At 36.4% G+C, this 26,850-nt stretch overlaps 1 protein-coding gene across 2 annotated transcripts in view; it reads right to left on the bottom strand.

The window, feature by feature from the left end:
• The window catches only part of px (MAP7 domain-containing protein plexus), a 92,404-nt gene that overhangs the window by 8,799 nt on the left and 56,755 nt on the right, over positions 1-26,850 (bottom strand). For both annotated transcript variants that reach the window (XM_013326290.1, XM_013326297.1), the window contains 3 exons: positions 26,566-26,663; positions 26,164-26,305; positions 25,673-25,787 (listed from right to left, as the gene is read on the bottom strand). In XM_013326290.1, coding sequence (XP_013181744.1) covers positions 25,673-25,787; positions 26,164-26,305; positions 26,566-26,663 — 355 coding nt within the window. The remainder of the gene's footprint in view (positions 1-25,672; positions 25,788-26,163; positions 26,306-26,565; positions 26,664-26,850) is intronic.

Genomic DNA, 26,850 nt, shown 5'->3' with positions numbered 1-26,850 from the left:
TAAACTCTCTTCCCGCTTTCCTTCAACTTGCCATATTCCGGATGGAGGGCCCGTACGTAGACAGCGGGCACTTCAGACACCTGCCCGAGATTGCAGACAATCGCCCGAGGGAGACATTGAATGAGCGTGATAACGCGCCTTGATTGTTACGTCTACCCTACGCTAACATACGTTTGTGCTCATTTCTCGCCTTTATAATTTCTACATAAGCATTTTTATGTACTTCTTGTGTATGCTATATATTTATTATTTCCTTGCGTTGCTATTATATGCCAGCAATTTTACTTAAAAACATAATATAATCTATATTTGTGAATAATTAAGAAAATTTGTTAACATACATTAGTCAGTTATTTTGGAAAGATGGGAGAAAACTTCTTTTAATAATTATCAAGCAATTAAAGCCATTGCCAATGCTTCCAGTAAGTAGAATTAAGAAAAATTATGTCCCTGTACAAAAGTCACATTGAGCAAGAAATCACTGGAATTTTCGTTCCCTAAATCTAAAAACCATCAGATAAATAACATTTCTCGTTTCTGAATGTAAAACGATCCCTTGTAATATTGAACCGCGTCGCCGCGAACATAAACGGGATATTTCTGTAGCGGTATACGTCTAAATATATTCGAGACGTGTCATCTGGATAGTATTAGGATTATCGTCGTCAACGATTTCTATATGTGGAATGAAAATAACTTTTAAAACGTGAAAGTCGTAAAAACATCAAGCGCAACGATTACTAAGAATTTAAGACGTTGATATTTTCAGGGGTTTAGTAAATATAATAAACCTTTATAAACAACGATAATAAACAACTTTTTTAAATCTTAAATAGTAAAGTTTCATCCTCGAAGCTAAAAATAAACATTAAATGCATTTGAAACATTCATTTATTTCTTTTCTTAAGCTTAAAAATACTTTTTTGTTTGAAATAAAACATATTGAGAAAAAAAAGTAAATCCAATTTCGAGTTTTAAATCAATTCAACGGAGTGGCATATCTGATTGCAAGTCCGCGTGCATAATCTATGGGCAGGCGGTGGCACGATCGATGAGGCAATCTGCGGCGGGCGCGAACACATCGCGGACGGGGATACTGAGGGCCCTTGTGATATATTACCATTGACTACGGACTGCCGATGCCACTGCGGACGTAATTTATTCACAAGAACTTCCTTTGCTAAGAATAATCGTGAGAATTTGCAGCTACAAATCTTACGCTGAATAGATTGATTAATTTTATGCTCACATTAACCACAGATTTCTGAGACCTAATTCTCCGTTTAAAGCATGTTGTTATCTCTGTTTTGTCAAAGATAATGGCAGGCATGACAATATGTCTTATGAAAAAATGTTGGTCTCAGAAACGACAATAGTAAAAAGAGACAAAAGAAGCGGTCATTCAAAATCACCGCCAATAGATAACTGCTTTAATTTAAAAGATTGCAATTATCTTGTCTATCTTTAATGAACAGAGATGTATAAAATAATTATATTTCTTTTTCCTACACATAAGTTCATAAATTCGTCACGTATGACTTCAAAGGTTCATTTTAATTTTACCCTCTGGCTTTCATAACGCAGAGAACACCTGGCGACCTACATCAGAGTAACAAATTACGGACCACGAAAAGGTGTGTGAAATGGCGGGATCGCTTAGTATTTTTTCGGTGCCGACGCCTTTTGTTGTCGCCCACGAGACCGACCTCTTTGCCGCATTACGGGCCACTTTACACCTAACGTGGTAAACTTAATTCCTTTGAAGTTAAAATACTTCTATATTTATATGTACATGAAAATTAAATTATGAAATACATCATTTATTGTTCTTTATGTACATATATGTATTTATTTTTTAATATGCGCAGAGTTTTGTTAACTTACTAATATTTCTTGTACCATTCCAAGTAAGGATTGTGCTAGGATATGGTTTACGATAACAATCGAATTGTGGGATTCAAACACTCGACCACATGATCGGAAATCCGTAACCTTAGCCATTAGGCTATTGGCGCTTCGAATATTGTTAGAAAAGCAAAAATTTTGTGCTAAATAAATAATGGTAAAGAGTTCTTGATTATAAGGGGAACGTCCCTCAATAATTATTTGGCTATTCGGAATATTTAGAAATTCACCCCAGTGTTTGCGAACCACATTGCTAAGTTAAATAACTTATTTATTCATTAAGGGGGGGCTAACTAAATACCAACGCCCCAGGTGTGGACTACAATCGTTATTATTTCATTAATAAGTAACCATCTAATATACCCAAGTTTTCTGGAAGAAACGTATCTTCATAATGAAGCTGACTGAACTACGAAGTAAGTAGGAAAAACAAGGATTGTAACTATTCTGAAATTCTATCTCAATAAATAAATTATTGTAACAAGTACAATAATCGTGCTTAAGATTTTTTCTACATGAGTTATATAAAATAAAGTTTAAATAAATGAAAACCGCTTCCGCTTGTATATTGCTCCAGAGCTGCCGCGGCAACGTCTGTGGATTTCCATTACAGCCCGGTGGCGCTCCCCCGCCCGCGCCTACTGGCAAACACTAACCGACGACAGAAGTGGGAGTTTATACCTACACACCTTGCCCTCTCAGAGACAAATTGACGTGATCGTATTAAATGACAATTTGTCAAATCGCGACGCATTAGTGTTATTGTATTGGTGTATGTAGCTTGTATAATATAATTAGTACAGACCGATTGAAGTAATATTATCTAAAACTTGTGAAAGTAGAGCAATAAATCAATGTGCTTACAGCTATATTGATTGGTGAGTATTTTATAAGATTTCTTTGTAAAGAAGGTTACATTCACAATTAATAGTAATGATCTTCAAAAGAAATACAAATTCATCTTGATTAAGTTCATAGAAATTCTGAAACAAAAATACTCGCAAACTGGGCCAACACTGTAGCAATTAGTGGGTGAATGTAATTCTTCGTTAGAGTCACAACAGACGCCATTTGCATTTATGACTGTCACTTCTTTTGTTCTGTCTGTATTCGCTTTTATGCCACTTTGCTATTCAATATAGATGTTTATCTGTTCTGAACAAAGAGTGACACAATTAGGCAAACAAATCACATCGGCACACCCTACGGTTTGTCTGCGTCACTCTTCTATAGGGCACGGCACTCTGTTACCAACTTCATTGGGATCAAGTCGATTACTGTTCGTAATCGCACACCCTCGCCGCTCGGGATTCCGACTCCTCGACTTAACAACGTACTATACGTTGGTATCGCCAGCATAAAATGGCCCGCCGTGCCCCCCACACTCTGACATCGATGAACCCCAGAGGGGGATGCGCGGTTCGTGCAAAGGTCTTTATAATGCGGTCGCCATGTCACTTGCGACTTTACGGTTACACGGAGATTCAATTTCTATAGTGTTCACGCTTATGAGCATTCTATGCTTTATGTGGTTATGATAGAGTACAATTTACATTGGTGAGAGTCTTGATACTTGGTGAGGTAAAACGTGATTTGCGGCACGGTTGTTAGGGTTGGTTTTTGATGTGTCCCGTTGTCTATCTCTATGTCGATACATAGAGAGCTTTATTACTGGGTTGTTAAGAGCTACTTTAGTTTATCTAAGTGGCACTTCTACTCGTTTCGGGTCAGCCTTATAATCCCGGTGGCAGACGGTATCGCGTTAACTTTTAATTAAAGTTTCTCGTTTTAGTGGCACATCGGGCAGACGTCGCGCCACGCAAATGACGGTGCTAATTGAAATCTTAACAAACGCAGGGAACAGCGTGTTATGTCAAAGGTAGTATTTAAAAGAAACGTAATCTCAAAGCACAAAAGTTATCAATACATACAACGTTAATATTGAAGGCGTTTGTTTTTATTATTTTCCCATAAAGTCAAATTACATTAAATACGATGTGATTAGGTTACTTAATGTCACGTTAGCAGACAAAAATCCAAAAGTGCGATATAAAACCTCAAAGATGAGAATAACATACCAGCGTCGAGAATCCGCTCTGTCTCCTCCGACCCCATCCCATGGGAGAGGGGAGAGGGCATTTTTTTACCGCCAAGATGATCCGTAGGATAAGGACATCCCAGCTATTTTATACGTTTATCCGGTTTGGGGTGTGACTGTTTGATTTAATATGAAGAAGATTTACGCCGGAATAGCCAAAGTGATGTAGGTAAAGGAAAAATAAATATTATTTTTTAGATCGTTAAAAAACAAATTAACAAAATAGGAACAAACTCAGTATCTAGAAAGCATGTTGTAAAAACGCTTGGTCACCGTGAAATAATCGGGCCACTCCATCTGGCTGTATAACCTCCGCCCCCTCTCCCCTTCAACCCTTGGCAGCCGCGCGCCGGCTCTTATGACATCCGATCCCTCGGGATGCGCCTGTTGGAACATTACTCCAGTACAAGTTTAGTTAGGCGGCGCTTTTGTAATATGAATCGTGTTCACTTTAAGAGGAAATATTAGATTATTATTTAAAAACATAGTTGCGTTACCATAATATTATGTTTGGTAAATATAAATGGATAAATCGACAAAGATTATGAATTTCCACCTCTTTGCTCACCTATCTCTATTATCAATAATATACATTTTTAATCTAATATCCGATTAAGCTTTCATATTCTTAAAATATAAAATTACATGAGAATTTTCCACAAGAATTTGTCGATTCTACATATAGCATAACCTATGACATTTTCGTCACCCAGGACTCCATTACTATATCAATGTGAATTGACACATCCGATAAGTGATCTGATCTCAGCATGACGTAAGAGAGGGGATGTAAGAGAGGGGATATTTCCTGAGGCCCTCAAACTTTATGATTGATGTCGTAGGTGAGACCTCGAGGGTTGAGACGAATTTGTCCTTTAGATCTCTAGGGGGCTTGAGTTTTTATAAATCGAGTGAGCAATTTGTTTGAAATATTTGTGTGCACATACACAGCGTCTGTTACATATTTGTTCTTTACAGATATAGCTATTGAAATACCAATAATTTGAAAACACATAAACCGTTTTAGAAGTGCATCCAAAGATTACATAGGTTAGAAAATAAATCTATTATAAAATAGATTTATACTACAGTCAACTGTAGCATATACACCCTAGCATCCATTCTCTGCAAATGCACAACTTGGCTCTACAGCTAACGTAGCGAAAGCAATTACGCCCCACTCGGGGCATCTACGTGGCAGGGGGATACGCTAAGCCGATATCGTAGCACACGTCGAGCGCTACAAAGCTCCAAGGCGGGCAGTGAGCCGGCAATCGAGGCGACAAATCTGCCGACCGTAACCGAACGGATCTTACATTCCCCGTAACTTCCGCCCGCACCGCCTTCTATTGGAAGCTAGCTATAAGTTACAAGAGTTTAGCTAATGGTACTAAGTTGGAATGCACTGTCATACTTGGAGTCAAGTAACTAATAAGAGTGAAACTAAATTCAGATTAAGTATGAAAAATTTGCACGTGTACAAATGCTACTGCAAGTGTTTAAGTAGCCATTTAAATCATTCTAAGTGCTGCAGTTACTTAAAATACAAACACATCAAAGTAGACTTTCGGTAACCCAACTGTTACATGAATAAGTGTTCATAGTTAAGACTTATATTTATTATCAATTATTTATTTCAACAATCTCTTTCCGCTGTGTATTACACCACGCGCAACAGATTGGGGACGCCGTCGTCTCCGAGTCGACGTGCGCGCGCACCCACATAGGGTGACTGCGATTTGCTTTAAATAAAAAATGTCCTGTCTCACCCTGACGCCCGTCTGTTAGATATTTCACTCATACGAAACTGGATTTAACTGTATGATATTGTGAGTTTTCACTGTTATAATACCCGTACAAAAACAAATCGATATGTTAGTTATTTGCATATTTAATTTTAATTGACTGCATGTAGATTTGCTATGGGGTTTCGACTAAAAGGACACTTGTTTCAAAACATGATGGTCTTTGTATTTTTAAAGAGAATGAGAGATGACATCATAAATTACTACAAAGTATCACTTGGAGATCTGGGGTTTTTACCCCAGTAGTAGTGAACTTGAACACCTTTATCCAATGCGCTTCACTCCTGTCATCTATCAAGGGAGGGTTTGCGGAAGCATCGCCGTGCCCAATTAACCCGTCACCGGGCGACCCCGCCGCCATGGACCCTTGTTTCGGATGAACCTATTTCCGTTCCGTTTACGAGGTCTATGTTATAAACTGTATACCTAAATGTTCTAGGTTTTATTGTATTCACGTAGTTTATAAGAGTTAAGTATTGCACTTCAAGATGTCAGGTTATTATTTCTATAGTTTGAAAAGGAATTCAAGCAGAAAAATTCGAATCGTGAAGTTGGATTGTCCAAATAATGAAAAAAAAATCATCAAAACTGGAATTAGTAGGCGTTTATTTACATGTTTCCTGTGGTGAGTACTTATGATATGTTAAGCTTATAAAACTTTCGCTTATTCGATAAATAATGTGTACGTAAGATAATATAAGATTAATAAAATACGTAAATAGCTATAAAAGCAGGTAGGGCAGTATAAAATAGCGTGACATGCGTGACACACGATTGTTACGAGTATGGAGTTGTAACAGCTTAATAAAGAATGTTTACAGCAACTAATATTTTATTTATGATTAGCGGTGGCCCTCGACTCTGTCAGCACAAAATAAAGTAACCTAAGTGAAATATGCCCATGTGCCTCAGCTACCTTCCTGTCAAAACCCCGTTAAAATTGGTCTAGCCGTTTCGAAGATTACCCGGTGCAAATACGGCGAGAACAGAGTTTTTTTTCTGTAATGACAAAACAAGAGGCTCATTTCCTAAATATACATACAAAATTACTGTAAAATCAATCAAATGCAATTATTGACTTTTAATTAAAGCACGTCAAACGATAAAATTGAAACAATGGGATCAAAGTCACATTTCCGATATCAAAAATTCACAGAATTACGACCGGCGGAGTATTTCCGATTAACATAACAATAGCTTTGCAAAATTAACAACGCGCTTTTATATATAGACACCGCAATTAATTAAATATTGCGATTCTGTTAAATACATAACTCTATTGACGAGTTTGTATGTCGCGATTCGATTAATCTGATATAATTTTGATCATCACTTGTCAATATTCGAGTTCGTTTTCGTAGAACGTCTACATAATAGGTCTACGAGCGTAGCAAAGAAGACTTATTAAATATATTCTTATTATAGTTATAGGATGTACAAATAAGTAGTACAAAGTTTTTCTCGTCGTAAATTTTTATAACCAAATACATACCTGGATGGGGGAAGTAGGGAGCCCCGACGTTCATCATCGGGTGTGGGGCCCGATAATCCATCGCACTATTCACTTACGAACATCGATATCGATAACGCACTGCACTTGATCGATATACACAACACTAATTTCAAGTCCATTTTTTATTAACCCATTGCGTAGTTTCCTGTGCGCAGAATGGAAAAAGTGGTCATGTATCAGATAGAAACGACCATTCCAACAATTTATAATTTTATTTCTACTTTCTTATACTGAAAAATATATTTAACTATCGGTGACCTTAATATTATCTAGTTAGTAGTATTGAATAATTTTCAAACATCTCTGAGACTAAATTAAAAAAGTTGTTCATAAAAGAGTTACGAACGTAGGAAAATTTTCTAAAAACGATAAAACCTAATTAATTTACGGTAGTACCTTAGTTCTATAGGACGAAGTTTAGTGAGGTGGTACACGTTATCGAGTAGTGACACCTCTATTTTATGCTCTAACGAGGTTCTTTATCGCGGATTTGCTACGTCAGCGACTGTGATTTATGCTAGTTTCACACGAGGGCACACAGAGGTAGAGCGGTACTACCAAAACAGAAACTGGACTACAGTCTTATTGCGTTAGCTTAGATAGCTTAGACTTAAAGAGTGCATTTTTTATTTTATTTCTTTCTTACTAATATTACTTATTAACGGTAATTTTTGGATGTATAGACGTTTGTTTAAAGGTCTCTCGAGAACTGTATAGATCTCGCTGAAATTTGGCATAAAAGTAGAACATAGTCTGGAAGAACACATAGGCTACTATTTGTTTATTACCGCGCAGACGGAGTCGCGGGCGACAGTTAGTAATTGATAAAACTACTCGCTACATTTCCACAGGGAGAAAAATGTTGCGCATAAAATCTTAAGCACTGTAACTCAAGTCTTTGAAATATTTCCACCCCTTCCAACTCAAGAGAGTCGTATTATGAGTTGAGGCGATTTGAAATTCAAATCGTGCAGTTTAGGGTGCGATTTCACCGGACCATTTGTGTTAACCTGTGTACAGGTGGTTGCTTTCAATGTAGCGAATCGGGGTGAAATAATAGCTTAACGGAAACCAGCCATTTCGACGGGGTTTTAATCGTTATAACGGGGAAAAATTCGGGGGAACACAACAGTTTATAATTATGAATCATTACATTTTTATTATATAACGCCACTGAGATTAAGATTGTATGAAGTTCAAGTTAAAAAAAAGTACATAAAAACGGTTAATTTTGCTTAATATCATGTGAGCTTATTGTTAAGCTCCCTCGAAGCGAATACCATCAAAGTAAAAAGAGCTAGTAAAGTTTTTATTTATATTATTTGGTAGCAAACGAGTAAGCGGCCACCTTAATTCGCCGAGTTACCTTAGACTAATGACACAAATACTCTACTTATAAATCCAGTTTACAAAATAATATATTCGCTATTGTTCAGTATGAATGCACCTTAAAACGTCTACAAATTGCTAGCTGGCAAATCGTAGTGCAAATCACTCGTTTTGAGCGAAATTCAGCAATCAGGTAACACGATCACGTATTGCTTGTGTTCATTTTACGTGTATTAAAACACAAGTAAAGAGCCCTTTGTTAGTAAAGAGAAAAGCATAGTATTGGGCTAGTAATGATAATGATATTCTGCTAATTGGACTAAGATTGGTCATTATTGCACCGCTGCTATTAAATTATAATATACTAACTGTCGCCCGCGACTCTGTCCAGGCGTCCCGGCAATTATTCGAGTTTTTCTCGGATTTTAAACCTTCCCTAGACTTGCACGAATATTTCAAGACCAAGATAACATAAATCCATTCAGCCGATCTCGAGTTTTAGCGAGACTAACGAACAACAATTGATTTTTTTATATACAGATTTTCTGAAATCGATTAGAAATGAGAATACGATGGATTGGATTAGCTGATGTTGGATATTTGACATTTACGGATCGCGTTCGTCTGAATAATTAACTTTGGATTCCAGGTACGCGCTAACACCGGATGGGAGGTTTCTAAACAATGTGCCTTGCGTCAGTGAGTTAAATTAAACGGGAACTTTCCTGTAAAATGTAGTGAAAATTAGACGCATACTGATGTTAATTCTCACAATTGAAAACGATTCTATTTTGTTATGAACTAGGTATAAAGAAATCTGTTTTGTCTTATCAGAGATTGAATCCCATTTCAATTATTCTTACAGCAAAGATTTGATCAATTAGCATGTAAAATAAATATATAGAAGTCAATCGCTGTTCGTTAGTCTCGCTAAAACTCGAGAACGGCTGAACGATTTAAAAGGTGAGAAAAATTCGAATAATTGCCAAAAACTAATCAAGTTTTTTTTCATTCCACGCGGACGTAGTCACGGGCGACAGCTAGTGTAAAATAACTCAGCAATTTTAAGGCTAGAATTAGTTAAACCCGACACTTGCCTAACACAAAGAACCATAATTAAGTAATCAAAATAAAAACTAATTATGTTTCACAAATACTATTACTAAAAGCAATAGTGTTTCAAACAGACCAGAATCCCTTGTAAATAGAGACGTACAAAGTAAAGCTTCCTTCCCAAGGAGCTTTATTACGAGTCGGCAGTAAAAGCGGCTCGGACCGCAATTTTACTGCATTCACAAATAAGAATTGCTACACAGCGGCTGCTTACAGATTGGATAATAAGAGAAGCTCACGTGGTCTACACGATACTTCGTAATATTTATCTCTTAATATCTGTTTGTAATAAATTTAAAATAAACAAAACAAAATGATATTAAGATACAGAATACCAGTATCGCATTTGCAGGCAACCGTACTCTTAATTTTCTTATTATAACTTTCACTCTATCATATACTAGATGTCGGCCTCGACTCCGTACCGAATTAAAAATAACTTAATAAGTAACCTATACGTTCGTCCAGACTATGTTCTCCGTCTTTGTTAAATTACACCAAGATCCATTGAGCCGTTCTAGAGATACATTCTAAAAAACATCCATCCATCCAAAATTTCGTACGGGGTTCATCTGATGGTATTTGGACCTTCGATTCTGTCTGAACTGACCTGTGAGTCTTTCTGTAGGAAAAATAGAAAAAAAAGACCCTGGAACGAGTTGAATTTTCATTTTATTTCGCAGACGTAACCGATAAGTAATACCTCTAATTCATGGCTACATCAAACCAATCCATTCACAAATGAATACACGTAACTTGAGTATTCAAATCGTTCCGATTGGATTCGTGAACTGAATCATTTCAGATGAATCGAGCTTACAAACAGCTCCCGCGGGAACGGCGGGATAGGGCCGGGTTAATGGGGGCTCGTCGTTCACTGCCCGCGGTTTTTAAGTGCCGCAATTAAACCATGCCGAACATATCTTGATACATTAAGATGAACCTTGTGTACCGAATTGTACGTTACATCATGCATCATTGTTACTTTTGTAATGTAAGTCTTAACTTTTTAACGTCAGCCATCGGTGGATGACACTAGATTTTCTGTTTAGGTCGCGTCATCGAAGGCTGACAGCGTGTAACATAAGAACTATAAAATTTTACACTATTTTGCGTTAAAAATGTAAACTATTTTGTACTGCGATCGGAATCACTTTAATACCAGTGCGTATAAGCGGCGCTCGTGGCCTGACCGTGATTGTCTTAGAAATACGCGTGGCGCTTAACGTGTTAACTATACATCTTCCTATGATAATGTCTAATTTTAGTCCCTGTTCTCGCCTGTTTGCTTTGTGGTCTAGGTATTGCACTAATTGATCAGACTTTTGTGCAGTTAATATTGTGGACTCTACCAATAGACTTACTAAAGCCGGATTACAGCTCCTGTTTAGGACATTCATCGAAGTTACATAACTTCAACAAATAAAATGAAAACAGTATTGGCGTGGAAATCCGTCGACAAAAATAGATGTGCCACTGTTTGCCCGGATACTGAATAGATTGTTTAATTGTTTCGCGAGCCGCGCTTTCACGGGCTTTGTGTGAAAACAAATAGACTGTAACAAAAACATTACTTTGTACGCGCCAATAGCAGACATATCCAAAAATAAATACAAAATTCATAAATTAAATCTGCACGTGTGAAGCGTGCTTCGCAAAATTATTTATAAATTTTATCGACATACAAAAATTCCAAACTTCTATCTCAGAAAAACAAGGAACCAAACAAGCAGGGAGTTGGTAAATATATCATTATCAAAGCAAGTGTTTTAGAAATTTCTCTAATACATGAAACTATTCTTAAAAAGATTCTAAAAATCTTCCGGTATCATTAAATTAATTCGTTTAATTAACCCTTAGCTCTATTTTTTATAGCAACGCCTAACTAAACCAGCAGTTTACGGGACTTCAAAGTAAAACTTCAGATGACCCAAACTTTATCGTCGAGGAAGCAGGATGTTTAAACATGAGTCACAGTGAACCGACAGACGGGCCCCCTAATATACCCATTATTAAAACATAAGTGTAGCAACTCTAGACCATGCTTAAAGTACAAGCTTACAGCGATTATATTATATATTTTTTATGAAAAATAATTAATCAATTAATATAAATTCACATTTAAAACAAAGTAGAATTTAAAACACAAACACTTATTCAACTTCAAAACACAAACATCGATGTTTTTGTAAACGAGTCACATCACTAAAACTCAATCGGAGTAGCGTCCGCAGAAAACGTTCGCATATCGCGACGCGCGTTCGTCGACTGACTAAAACAAGCGTCTGACGTTCTACGCGTGCGCAATGTCTCGATACATTTTCAATTGTAAACTGATTCTTACATAAATGAATTAGAGTTGATATTGGATTGTAGAGTTAGTAGACACCTGTACAAAGCATGCAGGGGTCGGAAGTCCGCGGTGCAGTGTCATTTCCACTCTTTCCACATTGCTTCCCTAATAAAAACGAGATTTTGCCCCGCGGCGGGCGATTACATTCGAGCGCGCTCTCTAGCGAGACTTTACGTGTAAAGAGTTTTTGAATACTTAACACATAGTGCTATTTGATTCATATGGGAAACTATAAGTTCATAGTTTAATAATAGTAAAAGAATGCATAATAAATTCTTTTATTTTGGGAATTATATGTATTATGAAAATATACATATAATTCAAATCTTCTTAAAACAAACTATCAACTTGACAAGACGAACAATTTTCTTAAGGTTATTTCTTAAATCTTGGTATATTTGTATCTATAACTAGCTCTCTAGCTAACCCTACGCAATATTCAATACCGTGTGACTATCACAATTCGATATGCGGTCTACTGATTTCATGTAGAGTACCATAACGCCCTAACCAACGAACTATAGCTATCTAGGAACTTTTACAATATTAAATTATTTATACATCTAGTATTGAGTTATTCTAACATTAAGCAAATAAAAAACATGTCCGATGTAACAAAAACATTAACGAAGAAGATAAAATAGAAAATATTTCACTGAAGGGAATGTTATTTTTAATACGAGAAAATATTTTATCCCCTTGCTCTCCCACACTATAAAGAGCTCAGACAGTCTGATTAGAAGCGTTAACGAGACAACTGAAGACGCCTACGCCTCATACACTTGATAAGTCTACAATTTTAAGTTTAGTATGAAAATATTTTTATTATGAAAGGACTAAAAAAACTCTATTTAAACGATTGGAGTGAAATTGTTTAATCTATTAACAGCATACAAATAATATATTCGTTTGGTATGTCAGTTTGTACTAACAGTAATTTACATAAACATATGTTGTAACCATAATTTTTATAGCGAAAGAGACTAGTCTAAATATAACAAAAACTTGATTACAAATCATTCTAAGTAATTCTTGCGTCACTCTCCCGGTATAAACCACGTTTTAAACAACGTTTTTGGTGCTGCGTGTTCGGTATTAGGTTAGTTTAAATATAGCCTTACGATTGTCGTCACCTCGTATACCAACGTGATGGAAAGCCGGAGAAATGTTTGTTATTCTTGGCCTATTATATTGAATCGTAAAAATACGTTTCCTCAATACCAGATGTTGAAATCGTGGACCAGTGTTGGCGATATCTGATATCGATAAAACTTTCGACCGTCGAATAAATATTAAATAAATTAGGGTGTTATATTTTTTATTATATCTTTTCTACGCATAATTCGCGCCAGTCGTGGTTTTACGGAAATAATAGCTAATACTAGTAATGTTAAGTCGAAATGTAAAGCTCTAAAATTAACAAAACCTAGTCTTGTTTAAGTATTTTGTGTATGTGTGTAGTCTACTTTAAAGTGCTAGATTAATACAAATTCACTAACCAAAATCATAAATATCATATATCAAAACTGTACAAAATAACTTTGTTATAAATCATCAAAGCGTCAGTCGCCAACAAATGGCGACGTATATTCCGGTACGTTGAGCATCGTCACGACTCCGTAAGTTCCGTATCCCGCATTCAATCGCCGAGCGTCGAGCGGTGACCGACTGCTCGCATACCTGACGCACCTGACGCGACCCGCTACTCAACCGGCTGTTGCTTGTCCGCTAGGGATGTGAAACAACAGATATAAAATTGTATCGATGTAGACAATCTATTTGCGCTAATTATTATTTTTTATGTGTGTGTTAGAATGATTAATAATTTAAGAATTTGTTGTGATGCAACGCATGAAGAATTATGATTATGTTTCAGTTTTTACATCTTTTCAATCGCATTTTTTTGAATGATTAAAGCTATTTCTTTCAAAAAGTACAAATAGTATTCATAATTGATATTGTTGAAGACAACATATAGATATAATAAAATGGTATGCATATTAAAATATTACATCGATAGTATTTTCAAGATAAATTCACAACCCTATCGTGAAGCCCATTTAACATCATACCCGGAGGAAGAACGCGAAGTGCCGTGCCCCCACGTTCCGCGTCACTGTACGAGTGTACGAAAGGCGACACAGTTACACAGACCAACATCTTGTTATATTTTACTTTTTATAAAAAGGAGAGACTTGATTTGTGAATGTCTACGGCTCTAAATTGCCACATTTTGGACCAAGCAAAAGGTCAAGACAAAACCTGTCAAAACAATTGTTATTAAGTCCGTTCGTCAGAAATAATGATTTACAATTGCCTAAGAACTTAAACGTTAAAAGAAATATACGCGTAGATAAGTAATGTCTAAATAAAAGCACTGAATTGAATGTTGACTTGTAATTTCCCCTTTATGTTAAAATGGAGATATCTGTGTTTCGGACTGTACAGTTGGGCAGGGGCCTGTGTCGGTGTGCGGCGACAAATACGCCGCCGGTGTACGTTGGCAGGCGCTTTGCACGCGCTAACCACTGCGGTGGGCGCCTGCGCTCTACTCCCACCATAGACCGTACAATATCACAGACACGTCAATTATTAATTGAAAAAGAGAAATGTTATGTTGAAAACAATAAAAAGTGAGCAGCGGTGTCTAAAGATTGTGAAAAATGGTGTAAGAAAAAAAAAGCTAGATTAGATAAATATAGGACATTTTTAAAAGCTTTACCTACTTAAATCTGGAGTTATTGATAAATCTTACCTGAAACAAAAAGAAATCAAACATAAAAAATGGAAGTGCTTACTTAATCAAATTATTAAAACAAAGAAATACATAGCCGTGTCTAATAGTTTGTAAGTCTGTGTCTTTGGGTATAGCTGGTAGATGTTCGGGGCGTCGTGATTGCATTACAGCGCCCTCGCTCGCTAATCACGCTGCCACGACGCTAACTTCGCGACGCCCTACGCTACGGTCTTTACTGATCCAGTATGGGCCTTGCGGCGATGGAATTATAGATACGTTGAACCTTAGTCTATGATATTCGTACTATGTAACATAAATATGAAAAAAAAAACAATATGTAAAATTTAAAGTTCTGTCAAGAGAAGATTAGAGATTAGGGCAATTTTGGTGTTAAGGTCAATAAATACTTACTACAGAGGCTTTCACGCTTAAAACGAACGACATACAATCTCCTCTTGTAATCTACAAAACAACAAACGAATGATAGTGCCACTTAACAAAGCTGACCAGCTACGGCGTAAGCATCGCTTTGAAGTGGACATCAAATGGCATTACAGTGTCCGCTTAGACATCGTTATCCTTGCTATTTTGCGACGCTGTGGGGATATACGCTTTGTCAACAACTGTAGGAAATAATGTAGTATTTGCTGTATTAGTTTTAGTGCTTTGAAATCTTGTAGGTAAACTTTCTAATAATATCCAGTACAGATTTGATTTTCAGACCCACATTTTATTAATACAACTTAAAAAGTGTACACTTTCACTTGTAATTAGGCTTCAGCATTAACACTAAGGGCCCATTCGTCTTGAGAAACCTGAAATATATTATTTGCGATAACCCCATTAGAAGTCATAATGTAAAAAAATCTTTACCTTTTTTAGAAAAAAAAAACAAGTATAATTAAACATAAAATAAAAAATATCGATATGAAAAATATCGATAGTCACGTTACATCACTAGACAAAGCGTTTCGATGAATCCGGAGCGAATAATTCCGCGTCGGCAGTAGAAGCGCCCTCTCATGTTTCTATATAAAATTCACAAGCTCACGAGCGGTTGAGCGAGTATATACAAGAAATCACACCCGAGTTTGACTGCGGGTTTCGACTGACACTTGTATTGACACATATAGTTGGCTCTAGTTTTGTCAAAGAGAAGGAGAAGGACGACAATATTTTAAGGAAGTCAATTTTATGCTTCTCGCCTCTGCAGACGTCTTTTATTTGTCTTATTACGTTTTACCGTCAGTGCATACTCATTAAGTAAAAGAACGCCTTCATTGTAAAGACGTAACATTCAAGCTAAGTCTAACTTCATTAACAAAGTGCTTAGCCTATCAAAGTTACCTCATTAATTATACCAGCGAAGACATTTCTTCTATTCTGTATTAAAATGCAAAGCAGTAAATGATTAGGCAAAATACGCTTTACATTATAGGGTTAACAAATTAGTTTTTCTTACATTTAGAAATGCAACATAATGGTAACTTTCTCCCAGTAACATGTTCAAAGCTATCATTATTTTTGTATGGAACATAATCCAACAAGTTGTTTGAAAGCTTTATCCCGATGTATTCAGGTTCGGGAGTCATACACTAATAATACATGGGGCTTGTTGAACGTGACAAATGGCAGCACAGCAACGCGCCGTGTCACAGAGTAATTTAGTATACATCGCTAGTAGTACTCCGGGCCGCATTGCTCGCGCATGCGCAGTACTGGTGCATGTTCACACTGTTATACGGTACGACATAAAGTAATTCATTTAATTATTTGAAAAAAAAAAACAGAAATAAGATTGCTTCAGAAAGTATCTACTACTAGTTTTTGCCGGCTACTGCACGCGCGGAAATAAATAAAAAGAAACGGGATAGAAATCCGTCTCCTGGCTCTAAGCTACCTCCCCACCAATTTGACGCCAAACACGACTTTTTCATATCTTTATATAGATTACTGAATATTTCCCATGTTTGTCATATCTCGAGGTACAAAAACAGTGCGTACACACCCTGAAGGAATCAAACAGCGTATATCCACTGTCGCAACCCTCTCACGTTTTACAACACTCCATCATCCGTCAACTCTGCTAATAAAACGACTCATTCGAGTATGACGTAACAATACAATGGAAACCCGCAAAGCCACCGCTGCGACCCAAGATTAAGCGCCCGTAAAAACAGGGCGTCTCGCCAATAACATCTTGATACCTCACCCCGATTTACACGCCAATTCTATATCAAACAAAAAGTAATTTTCCTACAAGAGAATAGAGTTGAAAATTGTACAACAACGTGCATACTATATTTCAACACAGCTATGACACATGTCCATTTACTAAAGACCTTTCCGGGCTTCCGACTGTTTGCACCACGGGTTCCTGTGTTCATGTGGAAGTAAGCGATTGTATATTTTATTTCTTAAATGATAGGGGAGAAAATGGTGTGTTTGTATAGGGTTATAAAACTGGTTTGCAGAGAAGAGGTGGTTAGACGTCGTATAGTTGTTTTATCGGGCTTTTCCGATGGCGTGGATGCAATTATGAAGGAGAAACGGGAGGTAGTGGGTGGGATATTGTGGGCCGAGGCAAAGATTTCTCGAGTATTTTTATCCTTATTGACGTACACTTTACAACCACTTGAAAAACCTACATACAACCTGCTCTATTGGTATATATATATCTAGTAAGCTTTAAATAAAATTTTAGTAGAAAATATAACACCCTGTATACTACGGGAGTATAGACATAATTATTAATTGCAATGAGATTTTGCATACTAAACCAAAATCATGTTGAGATGCTTGCTAAGGGATCGTGCAAAGATTCTATGGTTTATTTGATAAATTGCAGGGTTAGCCGAAATCGGCTATTAAGAAAGCCAAGGGATAATTACGTTGACTGATGGCGATTACGTGATCTCTCGTCTTCGAATTTTAATCACTAGACACATTCACCACATTTAATGCCTCACTCAGAGTAGTTAAGAGATCACTAAGTGTATATTCATTAAGTGTAGACCCTGGATGCGATAGTTAATACAGTAAATAAATAGCCTGAGGTCTCGAGCATTTCTCAGTCGGCATAGAATTGGCCGTCTGCGGCGGGCGGTGGCGCTGGCAAAAAACCCAGTCGCATTAGCCGGCTCGCCGGTGAATTATTCAACTCGCACTAAAGCCAACCGCACCTCATTAGTAATACCACGACGCAACATCTCGTGTGGACCAAGAGAAAACATAGTTATTATATCCTCGAAAAAACAAAATAAAAAATAAGACTTTAAGATGTTTTTATCTGAATGTCAGTGCAAAGTGCGTTAAACATATTTATTGAGGAAAACTACATAAGTAATTTAATTAGTCTTATTCAAAGAAAGTTCCTGCCTTAAAATTGAAATAATGATTAGATCTTTAGTATCTTCATCTGTCCCTTCTCTTGCTGCTTAGATGTGTCGTAATTATTAAATATAAAGGGTTACCTTTTCAATAAAAATCTTTTGAAATCTTTAGAAAAAAAATCCGCAAAAATATTAGCAATATGCACACCCTAGTCGTCTACACAATATTACATCGTAAACTCAGTGCGAGAAACACTCGGGCCAGGACGACAATGAGCCGGGGACGCGACGACAACGCAACGTGACGGATACGACATAAACGACGGTACGGAATTAAGTCGTATATCGTTACGCTTTATGGACGGGCTTGATAAAAAATTTATACGTTATCCCGTACGTTATTGTAGAATAACAAAAACTTTTTATTACAACGAATGCAGTAAACGATGTAATCTCATAGAAATGACATTTTATTAATCATTTGAACAGTGTTTATATCAAAATATAAGACAAAAAGGGGAATGGATATAATTATTTTTTCATACTTCTGAAACTGATTCAACATTAGTTTCCGAGTCTAATTGTCTGTTTAAAAATATATTTATCCTTGACATTTTCTTACACAAAACGTAGATAACAATATGTTCTAAACGGGAATTTAGGTCTCAGAAACCCAAAATCAAACACTATTTTAAATCTTTGGTTAAAAAAGGAGGTTTTTGATCTCCAAGGGTGCATATAAAAAGTTAATTTAACAGATATACGAATTATATCTCAAAGAGATACTTAAAACAAAACAATTATACAATTTAAGCATAATTTTCCTACATATAGTGTTAACATCCATACACATATCTATAGTGAAATATCATCACAAAAGGCGAGGAGAGGCAAGGCGTGTTGGGAACTGTCGGGGCTAATGCGGGGGCGTCGGCAAAATAAACAAGTCGAGGATGGGCGACGCTACCCGACAAATAACCCACCCGCTCCACTACCGACATGCGCAATCGCTAACATGCTAAACCTCTTGTCATACAACTTGCGAAGCGATAAACAAGATATTTTTTATATACAGCTTTAATAAAATTAAATATTTAAGTAACTTGTGTTTATTTTTTTTCTAATGGTACCTATTAATCGTACTATTCGTACGAATGCGAATGTTTAGATGGATGGATGTTTGAAGATATCTCTGGAAAGGCTAAACGGATCTCGATGTAATTCGGCATACATATAGAACATAGTCTGGAAGAACAGATAGTCTACTAATTATGTTTTTTTTAAATTCCGGATTTGTGTGCGACCGCTTGACAACAATCCCACCGATTCTCAGTGATCTAGTCCAATATTCTATAATAATATGTTTTCGTTCATTTACTATTTAATAGAGGAATTAATCATACTTAAGGAAATCTTTTGTAAAAGAAAAAAATATAAAAAAATGGGACCCACCTGCAAGCAAATCCTTTCGATCCAAAAAAAAAATTCTAAGTCGGAGAACCATGGGCGGAGTTACGCGGTAAAACAGATAACAAAAACATACAGACGAATTGATTACATCCTTCTTTTTAAAGACTGCCAAAATAGCCATCTTAATCGTATCAGATTTAAACCTTGATAACATAAAAGTGGAAGCAAAATGTGTATTAAGAAAGTTACATAGACTTTTATCTCAGTGGATGCTAATAATATGATAGAACATTGCTCAAGTCTGTAAACCAAGTGCACTTAGAGGCGAAATGGTCGACGCTAGCTAGAGTAAAGCTACAGCGATGTTCTATATCACGAGATACAGAGTATGATATAAACAGAACAAACAGTATGCCATTTATTTGTACGAAAAAAATGTTTTACGATTTTATTTGAATGTGAAATAAAATCGTAAAACCTGATGATTTCATTATAATATTGGTTGAGTACCGAATAGTTTAGCGTATATTGACTTACACATATCTTTGAATGTTTTCCTACACCGTAAGAACATCGAATAAATGTAGACATGGAATTCGAAAATCGAATATCACATCGGTACTTAGTCGGAATCGACCCTGGACGTATACATTTCGCTCCAGTTAAGTGCTTAGCAACTGTGCCACCGACGTTCTGTTATAGCGTGTCACTAAAATAATGCAAAAGAACATTTTTAAGCGTGAAGACATAAATATAAGTTATTGTCTGCAAGTCAGGGGTTGGGGGTGCTAAAAGTTGCCGGCATCCGCAGTACCGACAAATAGCCCGCCGCCTGCTTCGAGCATGCGCCTTACAACCAAACATAAAGCCTAATGCACAATGATAGCGAGGCTATAAATATATCACGGATATATTTAATAAAATCAATGTAATTTTTTTTTAATTTTCATAATTTTTGATTTTTTAGGAAGTTTATCAAAGTGTTTGATAATTTAAAACAGCAAATATCTGAAGTTAAAGTACAAGTACTAAGTATAGAATTTATAAAAAAAATATATCTCAGCAAATGGGACGCTGTACTCCATTGAACCGTAGTAAAACCTGCACAAAGTCAAAAGTAGCTGGCACGTAGGAAAAAAACTTAACCGACCATCGCTTGGGTAAGGGGGTAACGGGTGGCGGGGGGTGTATGAGGTTGGAATTTTAACAAAACAAAGGCGAAGGCTCGCGGCGTATCGCCAACATCGGAGGAGGGCCCTCCGCTTTGTGGCCAAAGAGGGTGCTCGGAGAGTGATGTGAGGAAGCATATCGATATTAGCGATAGAAATTGTTAAATGTAATACATCTTTTTCACAATATTAAAGTAAACGTCATATTGCAGTTAACTTTAAAGGTTTTGGTTAAAAAAAAAACAAACAAACACGATTGTCGATTATAAAAATATAGTTCAGTCCAATTCCTCTGCAACTTTTCGTTACGATAAGATTATTATATCACAAAGGTTTTGTGTTGCAAAAGTACAACTCTAATTTTATATTAAATGCATTAAGTAGCATACTCTCTTTTAAATACGGACGCATAACTCAACGAATAATTCATAACTATCGACTATCGACAACAATCTTAAACGCCTCGTCACATCACTAATATCGTATGCAGCTGCAGTGCGCTCAAGCGGCACAATGCGACTTGCGATACGGTCGGGAGAGCGCAGCGCCAATTAGCCGACAACTTCTTGACACCTGATAAAGACATGACGTTTATGCGCTAATACTATTTTAAAAATGTATAAAAGTAAACCTACCACCATCCATCCCATCATCCAAATCATTCTTGTGGAACACTTATAAATAGGTTACGTTATCCTGTTGCATGCTACCTTCCTTATGAAACAATTTCTTGCAAAGGGCAATATTAAAAAGCCAATAGTGTGCCAAATTATGTTTGATTCACACATCCGTAAACCGAGAACATATCATAGCATCCAAAACACACCCTCCGAGACAAAGGAAGTAGATGGGAAGCGTGTAAACATACAAAGTTTGTCGAGCGCTTTAAGTGTCGGTTCCACGTTGGGCGCCAATGTTTACAATGGTTATTGCGTTGAATACTGCTACGGCTACTTTTGCAAAATTAGTTATTACTAGCTGTCTTGAAACTTATAATAATAACCTATGTATTCTTCCAGACCATGTTCAACATCTATGCCAAATTTCACCAACATCCGTTGAGCCGCTACGGAGATATATTTTAGCAAACATCCATCCATCCATTCATTCGTCTAAACATTCGCATTCATAATATTAGTATAATAAGATGAGAGTTTAGATGGAACATAGTCTGGTAGAACATATAGGAGCAAACGGAGTCGTGCGCGACATCTAGTTTATAATAGTAAGAAGTAAATAAAAAAAACACATATCTAAGTCATCTATTATCTATTCTTATACAATTTCTTTACTAAAACGAGAACCTATATTCATGAATTGGTTTAAAATACTAATTTCCTTCCAGACCTATTCCTATTCTTTCACTATTAGTAGCAGAAATAAGTAGCAGTGGTCAAAAAACTGTTAAAACAATACTCAAAATGATAATATATACGTAACATAAAATTAACCTCAAAATCAAATATAATTATCGTGATATCAGGAAATGGTTCACAAACACGAGCGTTAGTTTAGGATGTGAGATCGGATCGATGAGCGATTCAAACATTGCGTTGCGAACCGCACGTTGCCTTGTTGATTGTTTAAAGTGTGTCCCAAGTGATAGGCTTACGCGATTACATAGATATAAATTAAATATAACTCGGAAACAATTCAATAAACATCATAATGAGAACATTTTACACTTTTAGTAAGTTTTGTAGCAACATTTTACGCAAAATATGGAGTAATGATATTACTCTGACTAAAATGCATTAACACGTTCCCGGGCATCTGCTGCATGTGTGCAAATGTGATATATTTCTGTATTTCAATGAACATAACGGAAAAACATGTAAGTTTTAGCAACATAGGGCAGTTTAGCAATTAAATAATACTAAAAAGTATGTGAAGGAAAGTAAATAGCACCAATGTGGCATACTTTTAAAGACTACAGAAGAGTAACACATAGTACGAGACCATTCCGGTAATAATAACGAAGTAAAGGCCCGAGCCGAGGTTCCTGGGGAGCCCTCGAGTTTAGTTACTCTTAAACGAGGTTAAGGCTAAGTGCCATCTGCGCTCGGCCACCTGAAGCCCGGTGAAGCTGTAAATGCCTCCTCGAGGCAAACACTGACAATTCAGTCACAAAAAAAACATAGTACTAGCATTTTTTTATTCTAAAAGGCGACAAACAAACATGCTGGTCACTTGGCCATCACTAAAATAGTCAAGTAATTAGTAAAAACCAAGTCACACCTATTAATAAAAATAAATCCAATAAATTTCATTTCCCGCTATCTCTCATGTTTTACACCATTCATGAGTCGCAAATGGCTTTCCAATAATCCCTCGACTGGTGCGTCACTCGGCACCTCCCTTACCCTGGCCGGCCGCGACGCGACGCGACGGGAATTTATTGACGCATCAGACACGTGAGCATTGCCTCCACAAAGTTAACGATAACGTATACAGTTTATAGTGACGCGATAAGTGAGGAATGGGGGCTGAATATGGTGAGGTTTTATTATTGAAATATATACCGATATAATCCTTATATCTTGCGTAATTAAACTAGAATACTCATTTATCTTAGAAGATTTTTAAGAAGATTAAGTATCCCAGGTTGATGTTCAAATGACAATTGTAAAACTTTATTCCGTCTGTCTTTATAATCAAGTCTTGAAAAGGGCAATGGGCAATTATCACAATATTCCAAACAAGAATACGCGAGAATAAAGGCAGTATTAAATATATCGTCACATATTTGTTGGGTCGGGCGGCAGCAATATCACCCAGTGAAGCCTAGAGTTGCATTCGAGTTATTTTTGTTCAAGCAATAACATTGCCAGATCTAATGTGACCTGAATATAGTGAAAATATCGATAAGATTGAAAATAACGGAAATGTTCTTTCTACCAGAAAGTTTCAGAGTCCAAAAACTCCGTTCAAAACATGTCGTCATCTCTGTCTTTATCTTTGACATAACAGTATATTTTAGACGGGGATTTCGGTCTCAGAAACCCAAGGAAAGTGCGGCAGTAAATCATAAAGATCGTAAAGTCAATCGTCGAAGTAATATTACACGAAATATTTTGTTATTAGAAATAAAATATGAACAGTTGACGGTCTGTTTGCGCAGAGTACGTCTGCTGGTTGAATAACAAAACGAGGCAACAAAATGTGACGCGAATCAATTCCGATATCAGACGGGCCGCAGGGGACGGTGAGAGGGATGAGGTGGTTTATGTATGGTCCAAGTTATAAGCGGAAGTTAAATTATTATTTTTAATTAAATTGTGTACGAAGTTCGAAATGCTATTCTTATACGTAATCTATCTTATAGGACTCAACGAAAAAGAAGTTACGTAAAATAAAACAAGTAACCGTCTTTTATAATAAAAGTCTTATATGTATTTTTCCTATAAATATGAAAATACATGTTTTTTTTTATTTGTAAATGAATCCTTGGGTAACAAAATCGCTGTCCACTTATACTGTAAACCACCGATAAACAATCTACTCAAAATGCCAATATGTTGTGATATCGCTTCCTCTCATTCGATCTAAAACAGAGTCAAATCGCAGTAAACTACAACATGTCTACGGAAATAGGAACCTTATACTACAGGTTTAAAGTTTAAAATTGCTTGAATTTTAAACTTTTAGGACAACCCGGAATTTCAGTCTAATAACGATGGAGGATGTATTTAATTTAGCTTTGCCTTCCGTACGCTTCGTTTGGATTAACCTTTGATTACGGAGAAAAGGACTAAGCAAAAAGCTGCTAATCTGCTAAATAAAATTTTCCAATTCTCTCGAGGAGTTTTGCATATCTCTACGAAAGCATACAGACTCAAAACCAACACATAAGCAAGCTCAGGTTTAGGGTTTAGATTAGTATTCATATAATTTATTTGGTTTAACTGTCGTAGTTTTTTTTTAATAATTTATTGTTTTACCATTTTATTATTAAATTTAAATCAGTATTAATTTTACAGACGGACATTTTGTTTTTATCCTTTTATAATAATTTACAAGTTTTAACAAATTGTATTTATATAGCATCAGGAAGTTCTTTAACAGTTTTAACATAGAATAGAATAAGTTTAAGATGATTTTATATAGAGTTTTTACCTTTTTTAAAATAAAGAAATAAAGAGAAACCCGCACCCCAGGTCCCCGACCCAATCATGTTAGGGGAACGAGAGGGCGGCATAGAGCCGCCCAAAAAAACACATAAGCAAGCATGTTCAGAACATATTGATAATTTTTTGACAGAAAGACAGAGTGAGCGTGCTTTACAGATCCTGTTTCTTCAAAATCAAAGGGATAAACCAAACCAATGCTACACATTCCCAATTAAGCGATATTTGACCGCTCGACTGAATAAATGGCTACATTTCGGGATATGTAACATGTCACGCGTTGTTTATAGCTCTGCGTTCGCTTGCGGAATTTATTAAATATGATAGAAATGTTTGATACAAAACATAATTTATGTTGATTATAATGTGGTTGGCAAATATTAATTTGTGATTTGGTTTTTCGTATTATAGTTAAAAAGTTAAAAACTAAACCTTATTACAGTCAGAATTAAAAATCTCTGTGTTTGTAATTTAAATAGGCCATTTAGAGTGAAAATTTATATTAAAATAATCTAAAAGAGATAGTACTTTTTTTAATTTAAGTTTTCTTCTTACCTAAAAAATCACAATTCTTTTGTATACCAAATTTGTATGGAACATGTGTATGTATGTATTTTTAGACATTATTCCTTAGGATCCTTTGGCGCGAATGACGCGCTTTCATTATCAAGTCGTCAGAATGATTGGTGAGGGGATAAATGTTATTTTAATATGGCTAGTGTTGCGCCAGTACACCGGCACAGTGTCGGATTATCTTTCTAACAGTGCATGCAGTACATACCTTGTTCAGGTTTGTCGAGCTTTGCGGGCGCGAGGCGGCGGTCTGGGATCGCGGCGGAGTGCTTTGGACTGTTGCGCTTTGAAGCACTGCGCGACACCACCAATGATTGTGGAATCTATACAAAGAAATATACTGTTGTTTAGTGTGATTATTAAGATATAACGACTTTCATGTGATGATAAAATGATGAATGATGGCATAAAATACAGTGAAGTATATAACGGTATGCGACATTTTGAAAATGATGGTATAATTTTTTCTTTTGATGTTCAATATGACGGTATAAAGTAACGGTATAGGGTTTAATTCACCTATCTTAATAATATGAGAACCATACCAACTCCACATATGGAATTTTTATACCCCACGGAACTACCGTTATATGACGGTATAGTGTGACGGTATAGTAAAACGGTGCAACATGTCGGTATAATGTGACGGTGTAGTGTGTCGGTGTACTATGACGGTATAGTGACGGTGTAGTGTCGCACCAGCTTGTCGGATCTGTCGCCGGAGGGCAGGCGGGCGATGGTGACGTCAGCACTGTCCTCCGGCGGCGGCGGCTGCTGGAGCCAGTTGTACTCGCGCTTCTCTACTGGCACGCCGCGCCGCTCGTAGTCTTGCGCCTGCGTCCTAACATATACATACATTTAGTACAATTCAAAAGGGAATTATAATTATATTTCATTGAATAACAGTGTAATTTATTGTCTACTAGCGGTCTGTGCCGAATTAAAAAAAACCTATGTTCTATATGTATGACAAATTTTTATCGAGAACCGTTCAGCCGTTCTGAAAGCTTCAAACCAACATCCATCTAAATATTCCCATATTAGTAACATAGTAGGAAGTAAGATGGATAGGTTTTTTATATTTCAAAGTTTGGTACATACCTTAAACTTTCATAACAGTCTAAGCAAACTACTGCGTAGTCGCCATTTTCTAATAATAATGAATTTTCTGTCCGCCTTTGAACTAAAAATGGAAATTCCTGCAAGAACAAAAAATAATATATAATATTTAGATTTAATTACTTTAAATTATTTTACCTTTAATCTTAAGGAACACTGCAGATGCGTTCCTTACCTCAAATTGACAGAGGAAGAGACGCACAGAAAAAGGATGAATATATCTACCCATACGTCTCTCCTCCGTCATATCCACTTCCCAAAAAATAC

This window comes from Papilio xuthus, unplaced genomic scaffold (assembly GCF_000836235.2).
Source record: "Papilio xuthus unplaced genomic scaffold, Pxut_1.1 DF829758.1, whole genome shotgun sequence".
In the NCBI taxonomy this organism is placed as follows: Eukaryota; Metazoa; Arthropoda; class Insecta; order Lepidoptera; family Papilionidae; genus Papilio; species Papilio xuthus.
Note: the sequence above shows the minus strand (reverse complement) of the source record. Positions and strands in the feature narration are given on the sequence as shown.